The 23,657-nt window shown below is 42.0% G+C and overlaps 1 protein-coding gene across 4 annotated transcripts in view; it reads right to left on the bottom strand.

The window, feature by feature from the left end:
* Nucleotides 1-20,977: 20,977 nt before the first annotated feature.
* Nucleotides 20,978-23,657, bottom strand: part of TMEM260 (transmembrane protein 260) — a 101,774-nt gene continuing 99,094 nt past the window's right edge. For 2 of the 4 annotated variants that reach the window (XM_077264673.1, XM_077264682.1), the window contains exon 17: nucleotides 21,372-23,265. In XM_077264673.1, coding sequence (XP_077120788.1) covers nucleotides 22,996-23,265 — 270 coding nt within the window. In that variant the 3' untranslated portion in view covers nucleotides 21,372-22,995. Of the gene's footprint in view, nucleotides 23,266-23,657 lie in introns of all 4 variants that reach the window. The other 2 variants (XR_013215730.1, XM_077264698.1) reach the window with 2 other exon arrangements.

The raw sequence follows: 23,657 nt of genomic DNA, 5'->3' as shown, positions 1-23,657 counted from the left end.
CCGCAGGCGCGTTGTAGCTCTGTCACCTGTGTGTGCAGGCGGCAGCTTCCGGTCCCAGGGTGTGATGATGTAGCAGTTACGTGACCGTGTCGCGGTCACATGACCGTGACGTCACGGCAGTTCCTTGTCGCGCAGGACCTGTGATGACGCCGCAGTCACATGACCGTGTAGCGGTCACATGACCGTGACGTCACGGCAGGTCCTTTCCGCGCAGGACTTGTGATGACGTCACGGTCACATGACCGTGACGTCATGGCAGGTCCTTCTGCCAGACCATCCTTGCCACCGGAACGTTCCGCTTGCATCGCGAGGAGCGGGAAAGGCGGCGTAGGTGAGTATATAATCATTTTTTATTTTTTTTTATTATTTTTGACATTAGATGTTTTTACTATTGACGCTGCATAGGCTGCGTCAATAGCAAAAAACTTGGTCACACAGGGTTAATAGCAGCGGTAACGGAGTGCGTTACCCGCGGCATAACGCGGTCCGTTACCGCAGTCATTAACCCTGTGTGAGCGGTGACCGGAGGGGTGTATGCGGGCGCCGGGCAGTGAGTGCGGGGAGTAAGGAGCGGCCATTTTCTTCCGGACTGTGGGCGTCGCTGATTGCTCGTGGGCGTTTTGCCACGACCAATCAGCGACTTGGATTCCATGACAGACAGAGGCCGCGACCAATGAATATCCGTGACAGACAGAAGGACAGAAAGACGGAAGTGACCCTTAGACAATTATATAGTAGATAATAAGTGACAGATCCCCTTTATAATATACATGATAAACAATTATTGAAGATAATACAACATTCTCCAAGGACCACACACGGAATCAATTTGCTAGATTCTAGATCGGATACAATTAGGTTCTCACTAGGGATCTGTGTTATGGTTTCACTAGGCAGTGAAGGGGTGCAGGAGCTATGAGTTTAACGACAGGGCTGAGTTTCCCGCCTGTTTGCCGTGAAGGTATTGCTTACTCTTATTATAGTTTTTTTTATTTATTTTCACTAAGAGTAAATGATTTATGCCAAGTCTTGAAAAAGACAAACTTGAAAAGATCACATTATTGTGATAAAAAGGTAATGAATAACATAAATATAAATTAAATGTGCGTCTCGGCGGGGAACCATCCAGCAGAGCTACCAGAGCCATGTAGCTTCACAGAAATAACTCATTTCAGGCCACAAGGACGTTCGACATAAAATCAGTTCAGCTCTGCATATTGATTCTATCTGCTTGAGGTCATGCTTCCTTGTAATTATGTGTTAATTGTTCATACGACTAAGGGGTCATCAATTATTTTCCAGTAATGATTGTGGATTACACAGATTCTACCCAGAACCAATTTATTACAGAAGATTTATAAAGACATATGCCGATAATACAAGTTATGAGTCGGGCATATAATGTTATCTTCAGACAGAATAACCAAGATAGACTTATAGCCCCCGGCTAGCACCAACCCACTACAGAATCACAACGCTGGGGGGGGTCAGTGTATGCATGAAGTCTGAGCAAATGAGGAACCAACTGCAAGAGCTGCTCAGAAACGTATGTGATGTCTGGGCATCCACGCAAAGCTTTGGGCACCTATGGTTGGGAAAGTCCAGATGGAATACAAATTGGAAAAGTACTCAAAATTATAAAGACAACAAACAGGCATAAAGTGAGATGTAAAATGTCCATGCAATGCGTTTCATCCTTGTCTAATGAAGACGCCAGTACGGTGTTAATACGCGTTGCATGGACTTTTTATTTCCCACTCTGTGCCTGTTTGTTGTTTTTGATGATTTGGAGTATAATTTGAGTATTTTTATCAATAAAATACTAATTTTACTACATCCCGCTGGATCAACTTTGTACTCCATCTGGACGTCCTCCAACCAGAAGAACCCCAGCAAAAAAATGGTCAATGGCAGAGAAGTATGCAATCAGCAGTCAGATGTTTGACTGCAAGACAGAAGTAATCCAAAGGCAAACTGGATACTTGCTTGCAGAGAAAATTCCACTCTGTTGCAGCAGAGTTGTGTGATCACCACCATTATCAGAGAAGAGTTTCTTATGCTTGCAGGAGACAAATGGTTAACCGCAAGTCTGACCGAGGAAGCAAAAAATGCAATTAACCGATAAACAACCAAAAGTTTGATAAAGAGATGATTAGTTAGCTGAGTAAAGTGGATGATAAGGCAAACTCCTAAAGTACACTTGGTAACTGAAAATCTGCTGATACTCAGACAGCACATAGCTGTCTGAGCCAAGCTTAAAAGGCTTTAGGTGATGATGTTTAAGGTGGTTGCTGGTTTTACTTTGTGCATACTTGGAAACTAGAAGAAAGGAAACAAAAGCCTGTGCCTGAGCCATGACAGGTGAGTAACAATTTCTCTGGCTGATTTTTTTTTCTGCGGCAACCCCAGAAATTTCCTCCAGATATTTTGGCTGTAAGTAATCAAGATGCATGGACAGTGGATTGTCCTCCAATTTGTCTGGATTTCAGTATTTAAGATACAGACCCTACTTTTTCTTAACATGGCAAAACTCCCTTGTTTACAGATAGATACCATAGCTAGACAGACAGATAGATAGGTAGATAGATAGATAGATAGATAGATAGATAGATAGATAGATAGATAGATAGATAGATAGATAGATAGTGGGATACATTTATGTAAAAAAAGCAGCAATAGGTACAAATCCCTAACTCATCATCCTTCCAAATAGTGTGCACAAAGAACAGCAGCACTTCAAAATGCAAAAATTGTCAAAAAATAGTGTGGTATAAATAGATAAAAATGCAGCGGCTATCATTCTATCAAATTTGTCAGACCACCTGCATTAACATTATCAAGAACACCTAACATGAGTCCAAATCAATAGACATTAGTGTAGTAATGTCAGGTGCTAAAGAATTCAACCCCTGCAACTGAGCTTGAGAGGCCCAAACAATGGTCGCCTTGTATCCATAATGGCCAGTATGCAACAGAGTGGAAATGCAACTTCCAATACTAATCTACAAATTAAATTAAACTTGTTGAAAGACGCACGATAAACCTGCACTTGTGTTACTTGCAGAACAGGAAAAAAATTGAAACCTCTAAATGTTTTAGCAGATTTACCAAATTTCCAATTAACTTGGGCAACATACCAGCACGAAATCTAACACACGCTCCGAGCGCATGACCAAGGATTGGAGAGGAAGGTAATTCTTGCATTCAGTCTGATGTTGGGGCTTTAGATGGACGGGAGTGGCAGTTGTAGTGCAACTACACGTCCCAGCTAGGCAGTTCCACAATGGTTGAAAAATAAATATCTTCTACTGATTTACGAGAGGACGGCACAGTGGCAGTCCTGTTTCTGACGCAGCACGTTTATAAGAGAAGCAAGGCAAATATGCTAGTGAGGATTGCCAGTTGGCCGGCAATCCAAGCTGGCAAGGAAATGGCAAGACCCCTGCCAAAGACAGGGTCACAATGAGAAGTTCAGATGGGAGAGATACACAAATAACACTGTGACCAGTGTATATATCTTTTTTAGTCACCGGCTAGACTTAAGTTTAGAAAACTAATGTTTGTTCTAATGCTTAGTAGAAAAAAAAACTTTAATCCACAAGAGAAAGTCTGTAAAACACAAGTTTTGTCAGATCGAGCAGGGTTGGTTTTGTGAAATGAGCAATCTAGCTCTTGTGTGAGGTGGCTGGCATTTATCTTTCTTTGCCCATAAAGCAATAGGTTATGGGGAGCTAACAGTTCCAAACTTATGGCTCTCAGGGCGATAGTTTAATTTTTAACTGTTTTGTTATTTTACAACCTGTGTTTAAATATTTTTGTAATCCGATTTGTGTGTGATGCATCAGCACTAATTATTCTAAGTCGGTGAAGTGAGAAAAATATAGGCATATATTACATTTATGGGCTTAAATAACTAAAAATTGGTTTGAGCATATGTATTCATTCCTTTTGCTATGAAGCCCCTAAAAACTTTTGGTGCAAGTAATTACCTTCATAAGTCACATGCTTAGTGAGAGGACGTCCACCTGTGGGCAATTTAAGTGTCACAAGTCTGTCAGTATATACACTTTACCTTTTCTGAATGACCACAGAGGCTGCAACACCATTAAGCAAGAGGCACCACTAACCAAACACCATGAAGACCAAGGAGATCTCCAAACAAGTCAGGGACAAAGTTGTTGAGAAGTAGAAGACAGGGTTGGGCTACAGAAAAATATCCCAATCTCTGACAATCCCCCAGAGCATCATCAAATCCATTATCATCAAATGGAAAGAACATGGTACCACAACAAACCTGCCAAGAGAGGGCCACCCACCAAAACTGTCAGCCCAGGCAAGGAGGGCATTAATCAGATGCAGCACAGAGACCAAAGGTAACCCTGAAGGAGCTGCAGTGTTCCCAAGCAGAGACTAGAGTATCTGTCCATACGACAACAATAAGCCATGTACTCTATAGAAGGGGGCCTTTATGGAAAAGTGGGCAGAAAACAGCCTTTACTTACAAACAAAAATTGTAAGGCTTGTTTTGAGTTTGTCAAAAGACATGTGGGAGACTCCACAAATATATTGAGAAAGGTGCTGTGGTCACATGAGACAAAATTGAACTTTTTGGCCACCAAGGTAAACGCTATGCTTGGTGCCAAATCAACACAGCTTATCACCCCAAGAACACCATCAGCACAATGAAACATGGTGGTGGCAGCATCATGCTGTGGGGATGGTTTATGGCAGGAGGGACGGGGAAAATGGTCAGAGTCAAGGGGAAGATTGATGGTGCAAAATAAAGGGATATTCTTGAGCAAAACCTGTTTCAGTCTGTCAGTAATGTGAGACTGGGACAGAGGTTCGCCTTCCAACAAGATATTGGCCCAAAGCATAATGCTAAAGCAACACCCGAGTAGTCTAAGGGGAAACATGTAAATGTTTTAGAGTGGAATAGTCAAAGCCCAGACATTAAACCAATTAAGAATCTGTAGTCAGACTTGAAGATTGCTGTTCACCAGAGGAAACCATCTAACTTGAAGGAGCTGGATCAGTTTTGCCTTGGGGAATGGGCAAAAATCCCAGTGGCAAGATGTGGAAAGCTCATAGATGCTTGCAACTTGCAGCTTTAATTGCTGCAAAAGGAGGCTCTACAAAGTACTGACTTTAGGGGGGGGGTGAATAGTTATGCAAAACAAATGTTCACAGTAGTAGGCATGTTCCTTACATGAACTGATGCAAACCATAAAAAAATAGTGAAATTACAGATTGTGAGGTAGCAAAACACAAAAAAATGCCAAGGGGGTGGATACATTTTGCAAGCCACTGTATGGTGCCTGGCATCCTGCTGAAAATGACACTTGGCAGCAGCAGTGTGAAAAAAGTTGGTTTCAATCAATCATAATGTTGAAAACACTGCTAAAATAGCCAATTTGCTCAAATCAGCTGACATTTGCCTCTCCCAAATGTTTCTGCCAGCTGGATGCCAAGCACAGTATGTACTGTAGCATCCCAGTGGATATCAAGCAGTATAGTAAATTATTGCACAGTAAAATGTCTTAGTGACATTTAAGAAATATCATATATGGGGAATTTATTAATGATTGCTCTCCAGTTTTGTGGCATAAAAAGTGAAATTTATGAGCAAGACAAACAATTTGCGACTTTTTCATTTTTGCATCCCACTACCACTTTTTTTTTCCTATAGCTGGTAGGGCTTAGAAGAGGTATATGGTCAATAAGATCTAGGTAACAATTTGACTGAAAACCTACATTCTTTTCAGATTCACACAACATGATGCATTCCGGAATAGTACAGTACAATGTCGCCCTTGACCTACATAACAGTGTTAGATAAAACCAGTCACATGAAGATTAAAGTGGCCATGCAAATGGATTAAAAAAAATAAATAATAAATCAAAAAACCTCCATCATCCTGCAAAGTAAATTGAAAAGCGAAAAAAAAAGAAGCAATTTTATCATCCAAACAGGTAAGTAGAAGGGAAGACAATGGCGATTCTGTATATCTAAAATGTTCCTTATTGGACAAGTAGGGAGAATAGAAAATTCTTCTCTTCCTGGTGCTAATGATCAATAGACTATACAAATTACACACTTGACTCCAGCCTTAATCGACATGAGAGGAGCAGGTGTGGAGGGGTGACTAAAGAACAGTGCAAGGGGACAGTGGTCATTTTAGGGAATTAATATTGCAGACTGTAGACATGCCCTCCTAACCAGACAGGGTGAAAAGGGGACACAATCTAATATATAAAGCTGAATGTATGTGTGTATGTCCGGGATTGGTATCTGCACCGTCGCAGCTACAGCCACAAAATTTTGCACAGTAACACGTCTGGACCCCAAGAGCGTCATAGGCTATGTTGTGAGGCGAAATTTTAACGCTGCGCTTTCCAATTCATCAAACAATATTGCCCCTATCTACATAATGGGGAAAAAGTGAAAGGAAAAGTGTTGGAGGCAAATTGAGAGCTGCCAGATGTGAACAATGAGGACTTAAAGAATGAGAGCGATGGCGCCAAAGAGTATATACCGTACAGTTGCTAAGGTGGGGCCCCAACATGGGATAATCACCACACCACCACGGGGATATGAACGCACACACAAAATGCGCCACACACTACCACGTGCTTGAACACATATCACCCTCAGCACACATTTCACCACACATACACCAACCTTGCCACATAAAAGTCGAAACACAAAAGTCGCCACTCAAAACTGGCCACGTGCAAAATTCGCCACGTGCAAAATTCGCCACATGCAAAACTAGGCTCATGCAAAACTCGCCACACGTGCAAAACTCACCTCATGGAAAACTCGCCACATGCAAAACTTGCACACGCAGAAAAATTGCCACATGCACAAAAGTTGCAACACATGCAAAAGTTGCCTCACACAAAACTTGCACATACTCAAAAGGCACCACACATAAAACTCGCCACGCGCAAAACTCGCTGCACACAACTTGCTACACTAACCTGTCAGATGCAACTCGACACACAAAATGTTGCTACACGCATGTCGCCACACAAAACTCATCTCACAGAAGTTGCTACATGCATGTCGCCACACGCAACTCAACACACACAACTTGACACATGAAACTCGCCCTAAAACATACACAAGTCTGGTATTATCCTTCAAAAATAAAAATCTGATTAATAAGCAGACAAACTACAAGAGCAACAAATGTACCATATATAGGAAATACGGCAGCTGTCAGTCACATGACCTGTCTATTATGTGTATGTGTGAGCCAATATATACTGCCAGGGGGGAGGGCTTCCTGTTGGCTGGGGATTTATCAGGCTGCCAATTTAGCTTACAAATACTGAGGTAAAAATACTGACCAAATAACATGTGAACGAGGTCTAATACAGGAGGAGATGACACACAGATATGTACTATATACAGGAGGAGATGACATACAGGTACATACTATATACAGGAGCAGATGACACACAGGTATATACTATATACAGGAGGAGATGTCTTACAGGTCTATACAGGAGATGACATACAGGTATATACTATATATAGGAGAAGATGACATACGTATATACTATATACAGGAGATGACATACAGGTATATACTATATAAAAGAGATGACACATAGGTATATAGAAGAGATGACATACAGCAGGTTTATACTATATACAGGGGAGATGACATACAGGTATATACTATATACAGGAGATGACATACAGGTGTATACTATATATAGGAGATGACATACAGGTATATAATATATACAGAAGAGAAGACATACAGGTATATACTATAAACAGGAGGAGATGACACATAGGTATATACAATATACAGGAGGAGATGACATACAGCAGGTATATACTATTTACAGGGGAGATGACATACAGGTATATACTATATACAGGGGAGATGACATACAGGTATATACTATATACAGGAGATGGCATACAGGTGTATACTATATATAAGGGAGATGACAAACATGTATTTACTGAGGGGAAAATGAGAGGTGTGAGGTGAAAATGAGAGGTGTGAGGTGAAAATGAGAGGTGTGAGGTGAAAATGAGAGGTGTGAGGTGAAAATGAAAAGGTGTGAGTGCAAAATGAGAGGAGTGAGGGAAAATAGTGGAGTGATCGGAAAATGACAGATGTGAGGTCAAAATGACAATTGTTAGGGGGGAATGAGAGGAGTGAGAGGGGAATGAGAGGAGTGAGGGGGAAAATAAGGAATGAGGGGGAAAATGAGAGATGTGAGGGGGAAAATGAAAGATGTGAGGGGGAAAATGAGAGGCGCGATGGGAAATAAAAGAAGTGAGGTGCAATAACTAACCACACATATTTACTATGCCCAGGCAATGCCGGGCTCTTCAGTTAGTTATATTTATAAAGTTAGAAAATAAATCCTAAATGCCTAAATCTTAGAGAGAAAGAAAAAAAGGGAATAATAGGTGCGGTCGAGAATAAAAATTAGGATGCAAAACAATATATAAAAAATTCACAATGGAGAAGATGCAGTGAATTTGGCCCCTATTTATTAAAACAGTCTAAGCCGGTTTTGAACGTCCGCCATTCGGGGTTTGATTACAAGCTACAATATTCGGACAAGCCGCGTCTCTCCTTGTGTGAACTCAACAGCCTCATCAATGCGCATGAGATTGTTGCGTTTCCGCGGACCCTCGAGTACTCGGAACATGAATATTGGATGTGTGACACTGACCTTGGACTGTGTAAGCTTCAAGTGAACCTGTCGGGTCCCCTGCAGTCACCAACTACTACTATAGTAGTACAGGTGTAGATTTCTTTAATCTGATCATGTCTTTCATGAAACTTTATATTGCTGCAATGTTTAAAGGGAACCTGTCACCAAGTTTGTCCTACATGAGATACGGGCACCACCTTTCAGCCCTGATATACAGAATTCTAATTTACTGTATATCTGCCCCCAATCCAGCTTGCAATACAAGAAAAAGACCTTTTATTAAACTCACTTAAGGGGCAGTCAGGTCCGATCGGCGTCACTCTCTTGGTCCGGCGCCTCCTCTCTTCTTCGAGAGAAACACTACAAAACACTACAGTGCGCATGCGCCGGGAAAGGTCAAAGAGCCTCGGTGCATGCGCACTGCAGTACTTTACTCTGCCCTGGTCAGGGCAGAGAAGTATGCCTTTGCAGGAGCGCTCAGCCGGGGAATACTGTGTGGATGACGTAGGATGCGTCATCCACACGAAGCAAGGAGGACGGCATCACAAGAAGAATGGAGGCAGCGGACCAGGACCAGCAAAGCCCATTGGACTTGACCGCCCTGTAGGTGACTCTGCAGGCATATATACAGTATATTAGAATGCTGTATATCAGGGCGGAACGTTACTGGTCTTATCTTACATGGGTCAAACCTGGTGACAGGTTCCTTTATTCTACACATGCTAATGAAGGAGGACTAGAAGGGCATCTCTTTCTCTTTACTAGGCCTGCCTTATATCTTCTACTCTCTGCTAAAAATCAGTCTTGGTCAAAACAATATAGACTCCCAAGTCACTTAGGGATGATATTATAGCTGCCTATTGAAGTCCACGGAAAGAGAAGGAACAGACGAGAGGCAGATAGACTTTCAAATGGTGCTGCTGCTTTCTAGTAACTGTTTTGATTCATTCAGTGCTGGATTTACAACTACACTGCTCAGTACTGTTGTAAAATATCCTTAATGCTGCTGCAGCTTCTTAGCATGTGTGCCATAGACACAAAAGAGCAGCAATCCCTCACGTGTTTGTGTGTGCTGTGTATGAGAGGCATCACAACAGCCAGTCTCCACCCACTATCTCAGAGATAACTGAAAATTAGAGATAGAGTTTGGGGAGGGGAAATTGGTGAAAAAAAAGTATACAAGAGAGAAGTAGTGACTGCTTATCTTTAGTGCTGAAAAAGTACGGTAATCGCTTATGCTGAAAATAAATAAAAAAATAAATAAAATCAAATAATACTAATAGCAATTTAAGTTATCTTTAAAATATATAAATGAGCAGAAAACAGCATGAGGTCCCTTTTGCTCGACTAATTTTCAATATGTACTTTTTTTTTTAAAGTCTTTTGCATTATTATAAAATGTCTTATTATATACAGTATATGTGTGTGTATCTACGGTATATAATGAAAGCGATTATGATCATACTGATTAAACAAAAAATAACACTACATTTCTAAGCAGGAAACGTCCAAATGCTTGAACTCTCCTGTGCGTTGCTAGATAAAAAAAAATAAATTTGCAAACCTTGGAACCCAAAATCAGGGCAATATTTCAAAAATCACATCACAGCCCATGCATGCGTCTACATATTTTTACAAGTCAACCTTATCAGAGTCTCATAAGGCCCCAACGCACGCTGCACTTAACTATCTGTTATGCCCTCTGCTGGGTACAGAACACAAAGCAACTCAGATTATTTCCAATTAAATGCTGGCATCGTTGAACTACATCTGCTTTAGGAATGCAAAGCATGAAAATTGTTGTAGCAGGTTTAATACTTCATTCAGCCAAAAAGTATATATTGCTCGGAGGATTTGCCTTTGGTAATGGTTTTCTTGCCATGCATACTTGTTAAGTGGTCCTATTGAAAACCTGCTACCAAACTCCGAGCTTGCCAAGAATAATTCCATGCTGTGCAAGAATTTTTAATTTTTTATCCTGTAGGAGTAATTACTTAGCATAATACCACTTTAAATGTGTTTTACTGCACAGATGCTAATGAATTCCTCTGTGGTATGTACAACGTTCAGTATGAAAAATTAAACCTTATACATAGGACATAAAGTTTAGGGAGAAAAAAAAATGTTAAAAAAAACAATATTTTAATTTCATTTTGATTTAGACAACTTGGAATGAAATGTGTCAAACGTAGTTCAGATACAATGAGCAAAAATTACTCACTTGTGAAAAGGCTCAGGCCTCACGAGGGTCGCAGGTGTTGGCAGGAGCAGCATGCACTTTCTGCAAGGTACATGGCCTCTGGGGATTTCATTAAGATGTACTTAGCATGATTATTGTTCGCAGAAATATCAGGGGAGATCTTGCGCTTTATTAAGATTTTCAATGTAAACATCAGGTTACACATTTTGCTACAAGTGGGCTTAGCTAAGGAACATTGAGGTTTATTTCTGATCGTGAGATCATCATCATTTTCACAAGGGCTGATCAATGAGAAGCACACCCATTTTTTCTTTTTATATATATATACTAGATGGTATGTATCTATGTATATATATGTATATAGCAGCCACATAGTATATAGCACAGGCCATGTAGTATATAGGAGGCATGTAGTATATAGCAGACAAATACTACGTGGCCTGTGCTATATACTATGCGGCTGCTATATACATACATACATATTCTAGAATACCCGATGCGTTAATACAGGCCACGCAGTACATTACACAGCCCACGTACTATATAACACAGCCCACGCAGAATATAGCAGCCACGCAGTATACTGTATAACACAGGCGACGTAGTATGTAACACAGGCCACGCAGTATATAACACAGGGCGCGTAGTATATAGCACAGCCCACGCAGTATATAACAAAGCCCACGCAGTATATAACACTGCCCATGTAGTATATAGCACAGCCCCCGCAGTATATCACACAGCCCACGTAGTATATAACACTGCCCATGTAGTATATAGCACAGCCCCTGCAGTATATCACACAGCCCACGTAGTATATAACACTGCCCATGTAGTATATAGCACAGCCCCCGCAGTATATCACACAGCCCACGTAGTATATAACACTGCCCATGTAGTATATAGCACAGCCCCTGCAGTATATCACACAGCCCACGTAGTATATAACACTGCCCATGTAGTATATCACACAGCCCATGCAGTATATCACACTGCCCATGTAGTATATAGCACAGCCCCCGCAGTATATCACACAGCCCATGCAGTATTTAGCAGTGTGGGCACCATATCCCTGTTAAAAAAAATAATTTAAATTAAAAATAGTGATATACTCACCCACCGGGATCCACCAAAGCTCTGGCGATGGCACGCGGCTGCCGCCATCTTCCGTTCCCAGGACGCATTGCGAAATTACCCAGAAGACTTAGCGGTCTCGCTCCCTGTACCTGAGAGCGCTCTGTCGCTACCTGAATCTAAGAGCTCTCTGTTGCTACCTGATCCCGAATTGGTCCTGTTTCTACCAGAATCTGAGTCCGTACTATATGATCTTGAACCTGAATTCCTGAACCAGAACCCATCTAGTCTGAACACGCATCTGAACCTGTTACATGTCTTGTCAAGTGTTCGCACTGTCTGAACCTGCACCAGTGTCCATCTTGTCAAGTGTCAGGATCATCACTGTCTGAACATACACCAATGTCTGTCTTTTCAAGTGTTCCAGGATCCACACTGTTTGATCCTTGGGCTCAGCTGCTGCAGTACCGGAGACTGCTCTGGAGTAGTACCTCGCGGCTATCTGCTGCTCAAGCCTAACTTCACCATCAGGTGCTCTAGTAAAAACCAGATAGCTGCCTAGGCTCGCCCCTTCAGAGCAAGCCCGGCCTGTGGCACTGTGGGTCCACAATGCGTGGCAGTAAGTTCTTATGGTCAGCTGGGTCCTCTCTCTCTTGACTGTAGAGTGTAAGCGCTTATGGTCAGCAGTGTCCCCTCTCTCTCTTCTCCAGAGTTTAAGCTCTTATAGTGAGTGGGGTCCTCTCTCTCCTGTAGAGTGTAAAGGCCCCGTCTCACTTAGCAACGCTAAAGCGATCCCGACAACGATACGACCTGTCAGGGATCGTTGCTGCGTCGCTATGTGGTCGCTGGTGAGATGTCAAACAGTGAGATCTTCCAACGATCGCTGCTGCGATCTCACTGTTTGACATCTCACCAGCGACCTGTAGCGACCTGTAGAACGATGTCACATGGGAGCTATTATGACGATTCAGTGTCTGAGTCGTCAACGAGGTCGTTGGTAAGGTGTCAAACACAGCGATGTGTGCTACCCAGCGGGACCTCAACGATCAAAAAAAGGTCCAGGCCATTCCGACACGACCAGCGATCTCACAGCAGGGGCCTGGTCGCTGCTACGTGTCACACATAGCAAGATCGCTACTGAGGTCGCTGTTGCGTCACAAAACTTGTGACTCAGCAGCGATCTCGCTAGCGATCTCGCTTAGTGAGACGGGGGCTTAAGGTTTTATGGTCAGCAAGGTTCTCACTCCTCTCTCCTACATGTATTTTAAGAACAATTACAAGCTTTCCAGTATTCATGCAAATTTATTTGCAGAAAATCAAAATGTTTTTAAGGAAATTCAATTAAATTGGTGAATTTGAATTTCAAAACATTCGCTCATCTCTAATTAATAATTTTAATTAATTTAATAGGACACACTCCTCAGCTTTTGTGTTCATGTGCTTTATGAATACTTGGTGAGCATTTTATCATCAAACACCCATATTATTTGAATTTGTAAAGAGATCAGATGATTTTTACCATCTATGGCTACCCTTCTCCAGCCAAAGATCAGATGATATCTCACTTCCTTCATGTCTGGATTGGCCAACAGGAGTAGAGGATCCTCAGTTAGGTTCTCCTTCTGACACCAAAATGAATGTTACTTGGCTACAAGATTCCAGCAGAAGACAACTTTGGAGCGAATCATGTGCCCCTTAAGGGAATGTTCGTGAACTGTACTGAAATGTCCAGAAGGTTCCTGGAAAAAGGGAAAACTTCCCGGACTTCCAGAGAGGTTGTTGGACACACTCTGAAATATCCCGTAATTAGTCAAAAATATGGGAAGCTTTATTTCTTATTTTCTTCACTTGTGGAACATATTTTTTTTTTTTATCATCGATAGCTATTCTTCTCCTAGTCATACATCAGAAGACATCTCAGTACCTTCAGTGTTGGACTGGCATATACAGGAGAAGAATATTCAGATGAGCTCATGTTGAGATGCTATAATGAGCACCTACTCAGACACAGCCGCAAGGATACAGCAGAAGACAACCGCATATCAAGCACACATTGGAGGAAATCATGTGCCTTCAGAACATAGTAATAGACTATCCTGAAATGTCTGCTGAAGTCTCATGAATTGTTCAAGAAAGTAATGAAAGTTTATTTCCTATTTATTTATCTTCTGGAAGATATTTGCTTTTATCATCTATGGCTACTCTTCTCTAGCCATACATCATAAAATATTTCATTTCCCTTAGTGTTGGACTTGCCTACAGGAGGACTTTCAGTTAGCTTCTTGTTTTGATGCCATAATGAGCACCTTTGTGAGTAAAGCCAAAATGTTTCAGCAGAAGACACCCCCTTGTTTGAGCCAATTAGGTGCCTCAGAACACAGTCAACTTTTCTGAAATGTCTGCTGAAGTCTCCCGAATTAAGGAAGGTTTATTTCCTATTCCTGGGGCAGGCAAGGACGAGTTGAGTAGTCTGAAAAGGGGATATAGTTGAGTATCCTCTAAAGTTTATTTCTCATGTGTTGAATTACAAATAACATATTATAACTTATAGTGGTTTCAGCCACATGTAATGATAACTGCAGATTTGTCAATCCAATTACAATTAGATATGCACCTCATCCTGTAGATGTAGCGTGAACACTCACAAAAAACTCATTTGGTGGGCAAAGACATTTCATTGAATGTTACAGTTGGAAGGGACCTCCAGGGCCATTGTGTCCAACCCCCTGCTCAATGCAGGATTCACTAAACCATCTCAAACAGATGTTTGTCCAGCCTCTGTTTGAAGACTTCCATTGAAGGAGAACTCAACACCTCACATGGCAGCCTGTTCCACTCATTGATCACTACCGCTGTCAAAAAGTTTTTCTAATATCTAATCTGTATCTTCTCCCTTTCAGTTTCATTCCATTGCTTCTGGTGCTTCCATGTGCAAATAAGAATAAGGATGATCCCTCTACATTGTGACATCCCATCAGATATTTGTAGACAGCTATTAAGTCTCTTCTTAGCCTTCTTTTTTGCAAGCTAAACATTCCCAGATCCTTTAATCATTCCTCGTTTTGGTCTGAATCGGTCTGATCAGTTACTTGGCTCATTAAAGTATGTAGAAGAAAAGAATAGGGACTATGCAGTTTTGGTTGACTATATGACTTAATGCCAACTTCATGGCTGTAAATAATATTCACTGTAATCTAGCTACTTCGTTGGATCAATTACAAGAAAAAACACAACTGACAGAACAAAACTTAGTACACAGTTACATGACAAGAGAAGTTCCCCACATACATCATCTATATAAATGATGATCTATGTTCCATGTCAGAGAGGATGGCACACAGCACAGGAATAGGTACGAGTATGTACAAGTAATCCTAATCTACTTTAGTGTGAGACCCAGAGATGGCAGCACAGAGCATGTTAAAATAGAAAGCAATGGATTCCAGATATTCTGTCAAAAATACAAACAGTGCAAAACTAACTCAACCCATAAAGGAACCAAGGGGCCATTTCCATAGTTTCATTTTTTGTTTATTTCCATTTTGATATTCGTTGACTTTTTTTGTGCTAAATTCTTTTAAATGGTGCACGGTGCATGAATTTTGCACACAAAAAAAATGTTCTTTATTTTTGTCTTTAATATTTTTGCAACTTCTTTTGCTCAAAAATCACAACTTTGGGGCTCACAATTGTTGGTTTAATGTGAACTCTGGAGTGAGGGGATGAGGTATTGTGTAGAGCCTGCATCCCTGCATAATGCCCCTCCTCCCTGGTAGGGATGCCAGCTTATTCACCGCCGCGGTCGCACTTCCTCATTCTTCCGTGGCTGTTACTGCCCAGGGTACGTGCACGGTGCCATATGCCCAGGCACTGTACTTAGGGCACGTGCGCTCTCCCTCTTTTTTAAAGTGTCCCCAACCAATAGCTGGGTTTCACCTTGTAATTAAGGCAGGTCTGCAAGCATGGAAATGCCTGAGCTACATGGTTAGATAGCCCTTAACATGCTTGCTAGCTGTCAGGTCCCCAGTACCCATCAGCCTACTTGTCCTGTCTGCCCATACTTGCTTGTCTATCTTAGTTTTAGCTGGTCAGTCTGCACCTGTCACTGCTCATCTGTATAAAAGATGTATCGTGGCACAGCTGTGTTGGTGCTCAAATAGGTTCTCAAGCCAATATAATAGAGAAATAAAATCTGGAACTCAACTCATATGGATTTATGGAAAAAACTTTTAATGCAGTCCAAAATATAAACGTTTTGGTCTACGATCGACCTTCTTCAGTATACCGGCTGCTCAAATGAAATCTGCTAAGGTGTGATAACCTAGTATGGAAGCAAAATACGTGAGCCCAAGCGAATATCAGATAGGGGAAGTACCTGTAAATATTCTGTAAGGCAGGTAGATAATGTAGATCCGTCTCTCAAGTCTATCGTCCTCTGTCCTTTTTTCAAAGACTCTGGTATCACTCCTGCTCCAGTCAGCACTGAGGACGTATACGAGTTTGAGAACATTCTAGCCATCAAGAGGGTAAGAAGAAAAAAAGGAAAAAAACTTTTTTTGGGTGGATTGCAAAGAGCTTGGTCCTGAGTAGAGGTCCTGGGAGCCCAGGGAGAACATCCATGCTGCTCTCCTCCTGGAGAGATTTATTACGGGTTTGAAAAAGAGGGGGCATAAAAGGGGGAGGGGGTTACTGTAGGGCCAGGGTCCCTGCATACTGCTTGTTTCCTGACAGGGATACCAGCTTACTGCTGCAACCCAGTCCCTCACTTACTCCTTCCTGCTTCTGGCCGGTTGTGCACAGAACCCCAGGCAATGTGCTTAGGGCGCATGCGTGATCCCTCTTTCTTAAAGAGGCCACGCGACTTCCTAAAGTGTCCCTGGCCAATAACTGATTGATACCTTCTATGCAGGTACCTGTGCAACTTGACTAATTAGCCCTTAGCAAGCTTGCTAGTTGTTAGGTCCCCAGTACCTGCCAGTCTACCTGTCCTGTACCTGTGTGCCCGTACTTGCTTGTCTTTCTCAGTTTCAGCCAGTCTAGTCTGCATCTGCCAGAGCTCATCTGAATATCAGCCAGTCCAGCCCGCAGCCAGTGCTTCTGTATACCAGCAGGACCAGTCTGCACATGCAAGTGCCTAGTTGTGTAACAACCGATCCCGTCTGTATACATGGTCCCTGTGTTCCTTCAGTGCCTGCCTGTATCTGCTGTCCCTCCCTCAGGCAGTTCCTGCTACCAGTCCCTTGGAAGACAGCTGACGTGCGTCCATGGTCTGATCTGGAGTAGCACCTGGTGTTCATCAGGAGCCAAGCCTAAACCCACTATCAGGGACTCTAGTGAAGAGTCAGGTGCTCACCTAGTTATACCCCTCCAGGCTCTCCTCGGACACGGCACAGAGGTTCCACCATTCCCATTACATATTGGTTTTCAATGAAGAAATTCAACTAGTATTTGGAGACTTACAGTAAATGGTTCATGGCAAAAGTTGGCTAACAGTTCTCTTCCATATGGAAGAAAACTCCTTTTCAGTCTAGCCAAATACCATCTGTAAATAAGGGTTTCAAGGTTATTGCCCCTCATCAGTGCAGAGTAACATACCGGTTGGCTGTATGAGCTGCTTTTGACATAGCTCTCAGTAGCATTGATTTTCATTGAAAACTGATATATGGAAACTTACCTCTCCTTCAGTCAAGAGGAAAATATGATGCCTTTAGTTAAACCAGATATCCATTTATTGACAGCTGTTTTAGGATTTTTGCCCCTCATCATTACAGAACAGGTTTCTGGTTGGTTGGTTGGATGAATTAAGTTGGAAGGGTTAATCCCAATATTCAAAGTTATCAATCCAAAGCATAGTTGATAACTGGAGGATTGGTGATGGTCTGATATTTAGGACCCTCAGTTATCCAGAAAACAGGGCTCTGAAAAACCTCACCAGAATAGAACCGGGGCTGCACGGTTTATCTCTTAATTATCTGTGGGACTGCCAAAAATAATCAGACACTGTAACCGTCCTCAGGGGCTCCTTTGAATAGGTGATAGAAGTTAAAAGGAACCTGTCACCCCCAAAATCGAGGGGGAGCTAAGCCCACCTGCATCAGGGGCTTATCCACAGCATTCTGTAATGCTGTAGATAAGCCCCCGATGTATCCTAAGAGATGAGAAAAAGAGGTTATATCATACTCACCTGGGCGGGCGGGCGGTCCGATCCGGTGGGCGTCGCGGTCCGGGGCCTCCCATCTTCATAGGATGATGTCTTCTTCTGGTCTTCAAGCTGCGACTCCGGCGCAGGCGTACTTTGTCTGCCTTGTTGAGGGCAGAGCAAAGTACTGCAGTGCGCAGGAGCCGGGAAAGGTCAGAGAGGCCCGGCGCCTGCGCACTGCAGTACTTTGCTCTGCCCTCAACAGGGCAAAGTACGCCTGCGCCGAAGCCGCAGCGTGAAGACCAGAAGAGGACGTCATCTGATGAAGATGGGAGGCGCCGGACCGGGACACCCACCGGACCTGACCGGGACCGCCCCAGGGTGAGTATAATCTAACCTCTTTTTCTTATCCTTTAGAATACATCTGGGGCTTATCTACAGCATTCAAGAATGCTGTAGATAAGCCTCTGATGCTGGTGGGCTTAGCTCACCCTCGATTTTGGGGGTGACAGGTTCCCTTTAAAAGTGCCAATATATTGCTATTGCGCGGGGTCCTCTTCTCTCTGTGTTTGACTGTGCTACATATGGTATTGAGTAAGGGTCAACTCAAAGCATAGGTGATATCATTGGTAGTCTGATATTTAGGACGCTCCGTGATCCTGAGAATGGGGCTCTGAATTGCCCCAACAGAATAGGGTAGTACTTGGCCATATGCAACTCTCCATTCATTCTCTATAGGACTGACGAAGACAGTCGAGAGTAGGACTACGTCCATTTGTGTTATTTCAGAGTTCAGGGGACCAATATATTGTCTTTGCCCGGGGTCCTCTGCTATATGTGTCTTTCCATGCTATAAATGGTATTAGGTAAGGGTTAACCCACATTTAAAGTTACCATCTATCCATAAATAGGTGACAACTTGTGGTTTAGTGGTGGTTTGACTTTTGGGATTCTCAGTAATCCCAAGAACTGGGCTCTGAATTGCCCCACCAGAAGGCCACGCATTCACAACCCTCCATTCATGCTCTATGGGACTAATGGAAATAATCAAGAGCTGTACCACTCCGGTCCGATGTGACAATTCAAAGTCTAGTCCTTGGCCGAAACTCTCTGCTATCTCTGTTTGCCCATGCTGCACGTGATATTGAGATATTTATCATTATATTTTATGAATGGAGATGTAAGTAAAGCCACTGCAAATGCATATGTCTCTCCTCTCTAGCTCAGGAAGAAAAATCAATGAACCCTTGCAGCGCTGTCTGCTGATGCCGACTCGCCGTATTTATACAAATTCTCTTGATCACGTGATTACCTTTAAACAGCCCCTAAGTAAAAGGGCAGGAAATAATTAAATTTACAATGGTCTCCGTGCTAAGGTAGCAGCTGGTTCTCAGCTGCTGTGATAAAATACACAACAACCTGTCAGCGGGAACCTCCGTTTTCCAACTAAGAATTTTTTTCCCACCTTGTATCATACTTAACATTTAGCGTGCCAGAGGGAATGTATATTTAATGCATCTCTAGTTCATAAATGGATATTGGAATAAAGGAAAACAAATATGTACACCCCATCTGACTGCTGATGCTTTTGTTTTAAGAGGGACCATATTTTTCCTTCTCCCCTGCGGGGAAAGTTACTTTCAAGTCAGTTAAAGTCCCCAGTCTTTCATCGTAGCTCTTTGCCAATTAGCACTGAACAACTTCTATCCATTTGCTTTTTCTTTACGATGATCAGGAGCCTAATAATTCTGTGATAAAAGGGCAAAAGCCACCGAAAGCCAAAAGGGGAATTAATGAGCTCCTCCATTTATTTGTCTTCGGAACAGCTGAACTGTTACAACTATTGACACTCATCAAAAGGTTCGGCTCTGAACCCTGTCCAGACTCTGCAGGCTCCATTGGACATCTTCAAATTTAGAGAAAGGCAAAGCAAGAGCTTCCCCTGTGTGATGCCAAAACTAACAAAAGACTGTGGATCAGGTAATGAAACTTCAGCTTTCTCCCCTTTGAGATTTATTTACTGGCAGCTGACAAGGGGCAAATTCAGATCGAATTGTGCAGTCAAAGCCTTGTCAAGCCTTTAGACGCACCCTTGTCTTGAATCACCTTCATGACTGGCATTTTGCTCAAAAGCCCTCGGCACTGGTCCTTAACAGCTTATGACATCACAAAGGACACTCCAGACAGATGCCTACATGGCATCCTGCAGCATTTTAAAAGAGAATTAGTGGTTTTAATTATGGTCGTAGTATGAAAGGGAACCATGCAAGCTCCACAGGAGACCTTTGATCGGGCTTTTTTTCTAGTACAATGCCACGGAACTGTGACTATGCCTAGTAAGGGGGCCTTTCTTGCCGAATGACTCACTAGTGATCTATGAATGCAGACAAGCTTCTAGCCCTCCCTCTTCATTAGCGAGCATTTCTATACAGGGGTCTATACAGTGCTTGGAGTCTACAAGCTATACAATTGGGAGAATAAGAATCCCTACAGATTTTGCCTTCTACTTAGGAAATGCTGAAGGACTCGGAGTGACTTTATTCATTAAAACAGGTTGCTATTAATTAACTGTCATAATAAAATAAAGAACAATCATTTACATTTTCTCTTGTACCGGGGTCTCTTTAGCAATACGTATAAAAGATTCCTGAAAACGACATTCATGTATAAAGGAGCCACAGAAGTCTACCTTTACACAGCGGCAGCAGGAGCTTGCTAATTATTAGGACTAGATCAACAGGAGGACAAATAGACGGAAGTAAAAATATGAAAGTGGTTAAGTAAAAAAGCAAATAGATCCAGTTCACTTGGCAACAATGTTCTGCCAAGTAAAAAAAATTAAAAAATGTATATTTTATTTTTGAAGGATGTAAATAAGGTAATGGCAAAAATGATTTGATTTTTTTTAGTGGACCATGAAAGCGATAGAGGTGTGTATAGTATGTAACCTCTGTATTTTCTTAATGTGTCAATGAATCTCCACCAATACACATTTTATTTACATTTCTTATTTTATATTAAAATAAAAAAAACTAAAAAAAACAGACTTTTATATATACATTTTGGCAGCAATAAGGAACCATTACATTATGCACTTTTGGAAAAAAAGCTAATATTGGTTTCCCTTAGAACAGAAATGTAAACCTAAAAATGAGAACAAAGTAAAAAAATAAACAAACAAAAAAAAAGCCAAAAATGGAAAAGCATAAAAATAAATCAATTGTACAATAATCATTAAAGCTACAGAAAAGAATTCAAACTTTTTACCACCACTTTAGAGAAACGGAGAGAGAGGAAAGGGACAACTCAAAACAGAAAAAAACCAAGACGTTTTCTCCTCTGTTAAGCCTTAGTCCTTCCCAAAAAAGACAAGCATGATTTCCAAGACCGGTATGCAGATTCTGCAAAGCAATTGAGAATAAAAGGAGGTGTTTTTTGGAGGTAGTTGAGTCAGTACCAAACCTTATACTTTTTGATTGTCAGACAATAATATTAGAGATTTCTCTACATACATAGCAGCAGATTAATCTGTCAGAACAAGAAAAGTATATATATGACATTAAGAGACAAGGTTTTGGATTATATGCATAGTCTTATAAAAACTATTTTGGCTGTAATCAGAAATGTCTCTATCAAGTTTGGAGAGAAAAGGATCTTTGAGGTTCATGTAGGCAAATCGATAATTGGAAAATGAGAGTGGAAGAATGTAAACATGCCGGTGATCATCCAGCGAACAAGAAAAACGCTCAATCGACGAGCAATCTGATCGTTTATGCAAGCAGAAAAATCATCCTCAGTGGCAGCGTAAAGCCTGGTGAAAAAAGTTAACGTACTGCCGATAACATGATGCTATATGGAGACAGGATGATTCCATTAGTGACTGCTCATCAGTCTGTTATAACAGGCTGGTAGAGTAGTGTCAATAGACTTGCATATAGTTGACTGGTGCTCATTAATTTCCCAAAATTGGCCCATGGGAATGGGCCTCTAGGCTATTTGATCATACAGGTTTACGGTGACCATTCATATTTAATTCTGAGGTCAAAAGCTGTTGCTCTTAAAAAGGGTTGGCTCACGGGTTACCCCCTTTCACACTCCAAAATGCTGGCCTGGGTAAAAAGTGAGTGTAGTTTTGGGGTTGGAGTGTGGCTGAGCGACTGCAGACTTGTAGATTTAGAATGGACAAACCTTTCAAAGGGGTTGTCCAGTTTTGGAAAACCACTATCCTCAGACTATAGTTTTAAAAAAAGAAACAAAGCAAAAAAAAAAAAAGGTTGTATGTCACAACTGTTCACCCGTTCAGCGTACCGGATGAAAATATTATCAATCTATATGTTGGATTTTTTGAACTTATTATTGTAAAACATTTGCAATAAAAATTATATATTAACGAAAAAAAAGCTCTTCTTTACTCTCCTTCCCTGGGTCCAGTGCAGAGTCTCTGCCATTGCTCCCAGTGTCTGTTATTGTCTGCAGCGCTGATGTCATGTCAACAGCACTGCAGCCAATCAGTGAGCTCAGCAGCTTTCACCAAGTGGACACCAGGAGCAGACTCAGTGCTGGACCCAGGAAGGGTGAGTAAAGCCTAGGTTTAAAAAAAAAAAAAAAAAAAAAAAAAAAAAAATGCAACCGGAGATGCAATCATCAGATCAAAAAGTCTCTACCGAACCACGCTCTTCCATCTACAAATCCCATTGCTTGATTTATAACTGTCTACAGAGAGATGTACGGAGTTACCTCAGTACATCTCCACCAGTTTGGAAGAGTCCTGGAAAGTTGATAGGACGCTTCCTCCATTGGTCCTCTCAAAACAACGCTGCCTCCAGTGTGTTCGAGCAGGAAGTTCTCCATAGTGTGTGGGAGACCCCAGTAACGCTACGAGATGATGTTACGCCTTTCCTCTGCCGCCACTCTTCAGTCTCTGAAGTCGCAGGAGCTCTTCTTTGAAGTAGTCCACCGCTTGCCATATGGCACCTATCTGCCCGTCAGCCGTGGCCTCGCTGGCATAAGCAGAGAAGTGTTTGATGGCGTCCTGCAGAAGCAGCTCCGGGTCGATATCTGCTCGATGTTGGTGCAGCATTCGTTCACATGCAATGGCATAGTTTTTGTGCCAGTTAACGGGGTGATTTTCATGTTTGTTTATTACCTTTTTGTACAGCTGAAAAATTAGATAAAGTGAGGTGGACAGGTGAGATTTCCACGTTCTTTATTCTTTGTCAGTATCCATTTACTTTTCGGGGTTACAGCAGTAGCAGAAGCAATTGTACCCCAACACCCGATGCCCTGACTTTATTTCTATCACTAATAGTACTGTGGTATGTATATATACATACATACATACATACACACACCAGACTTTGCCATGGGCATTCCTCCAGAATCATTGGGGAAAAAGGCAAGTATAAGATATTGATATCATTGTAGCCACCTAAAACGTAAGTGCTTATCTCGTGAGGATAACTCTTTTTATTAACAGACTCAGGTGAAAAAAAAAACACACCTCCCAGACCGTCGCTGCTAAATCTGCTGACATCAACATCCAGTGGGAAC

This window comes from Ranitomeya variabilis, chromosome 1 (genome assembly GCF_051348905.1).
Source record: "Ranitomeya variabilis isolate aRanVar5 chromosome 1, aRanVar5.hap1, whole genome shotgun sequence".
NCBI lineage: Eukaryota > Metazoa > Chordata > Amphibia > Anura > Dendrobatidae > Ranitomeya > Ranitomeya variabilis.
The sequence above is the reverse complement of the archived record's forward strand: the minus strand, read 5'-3'. Positions and strand labels throughout refer to the sequence as shown.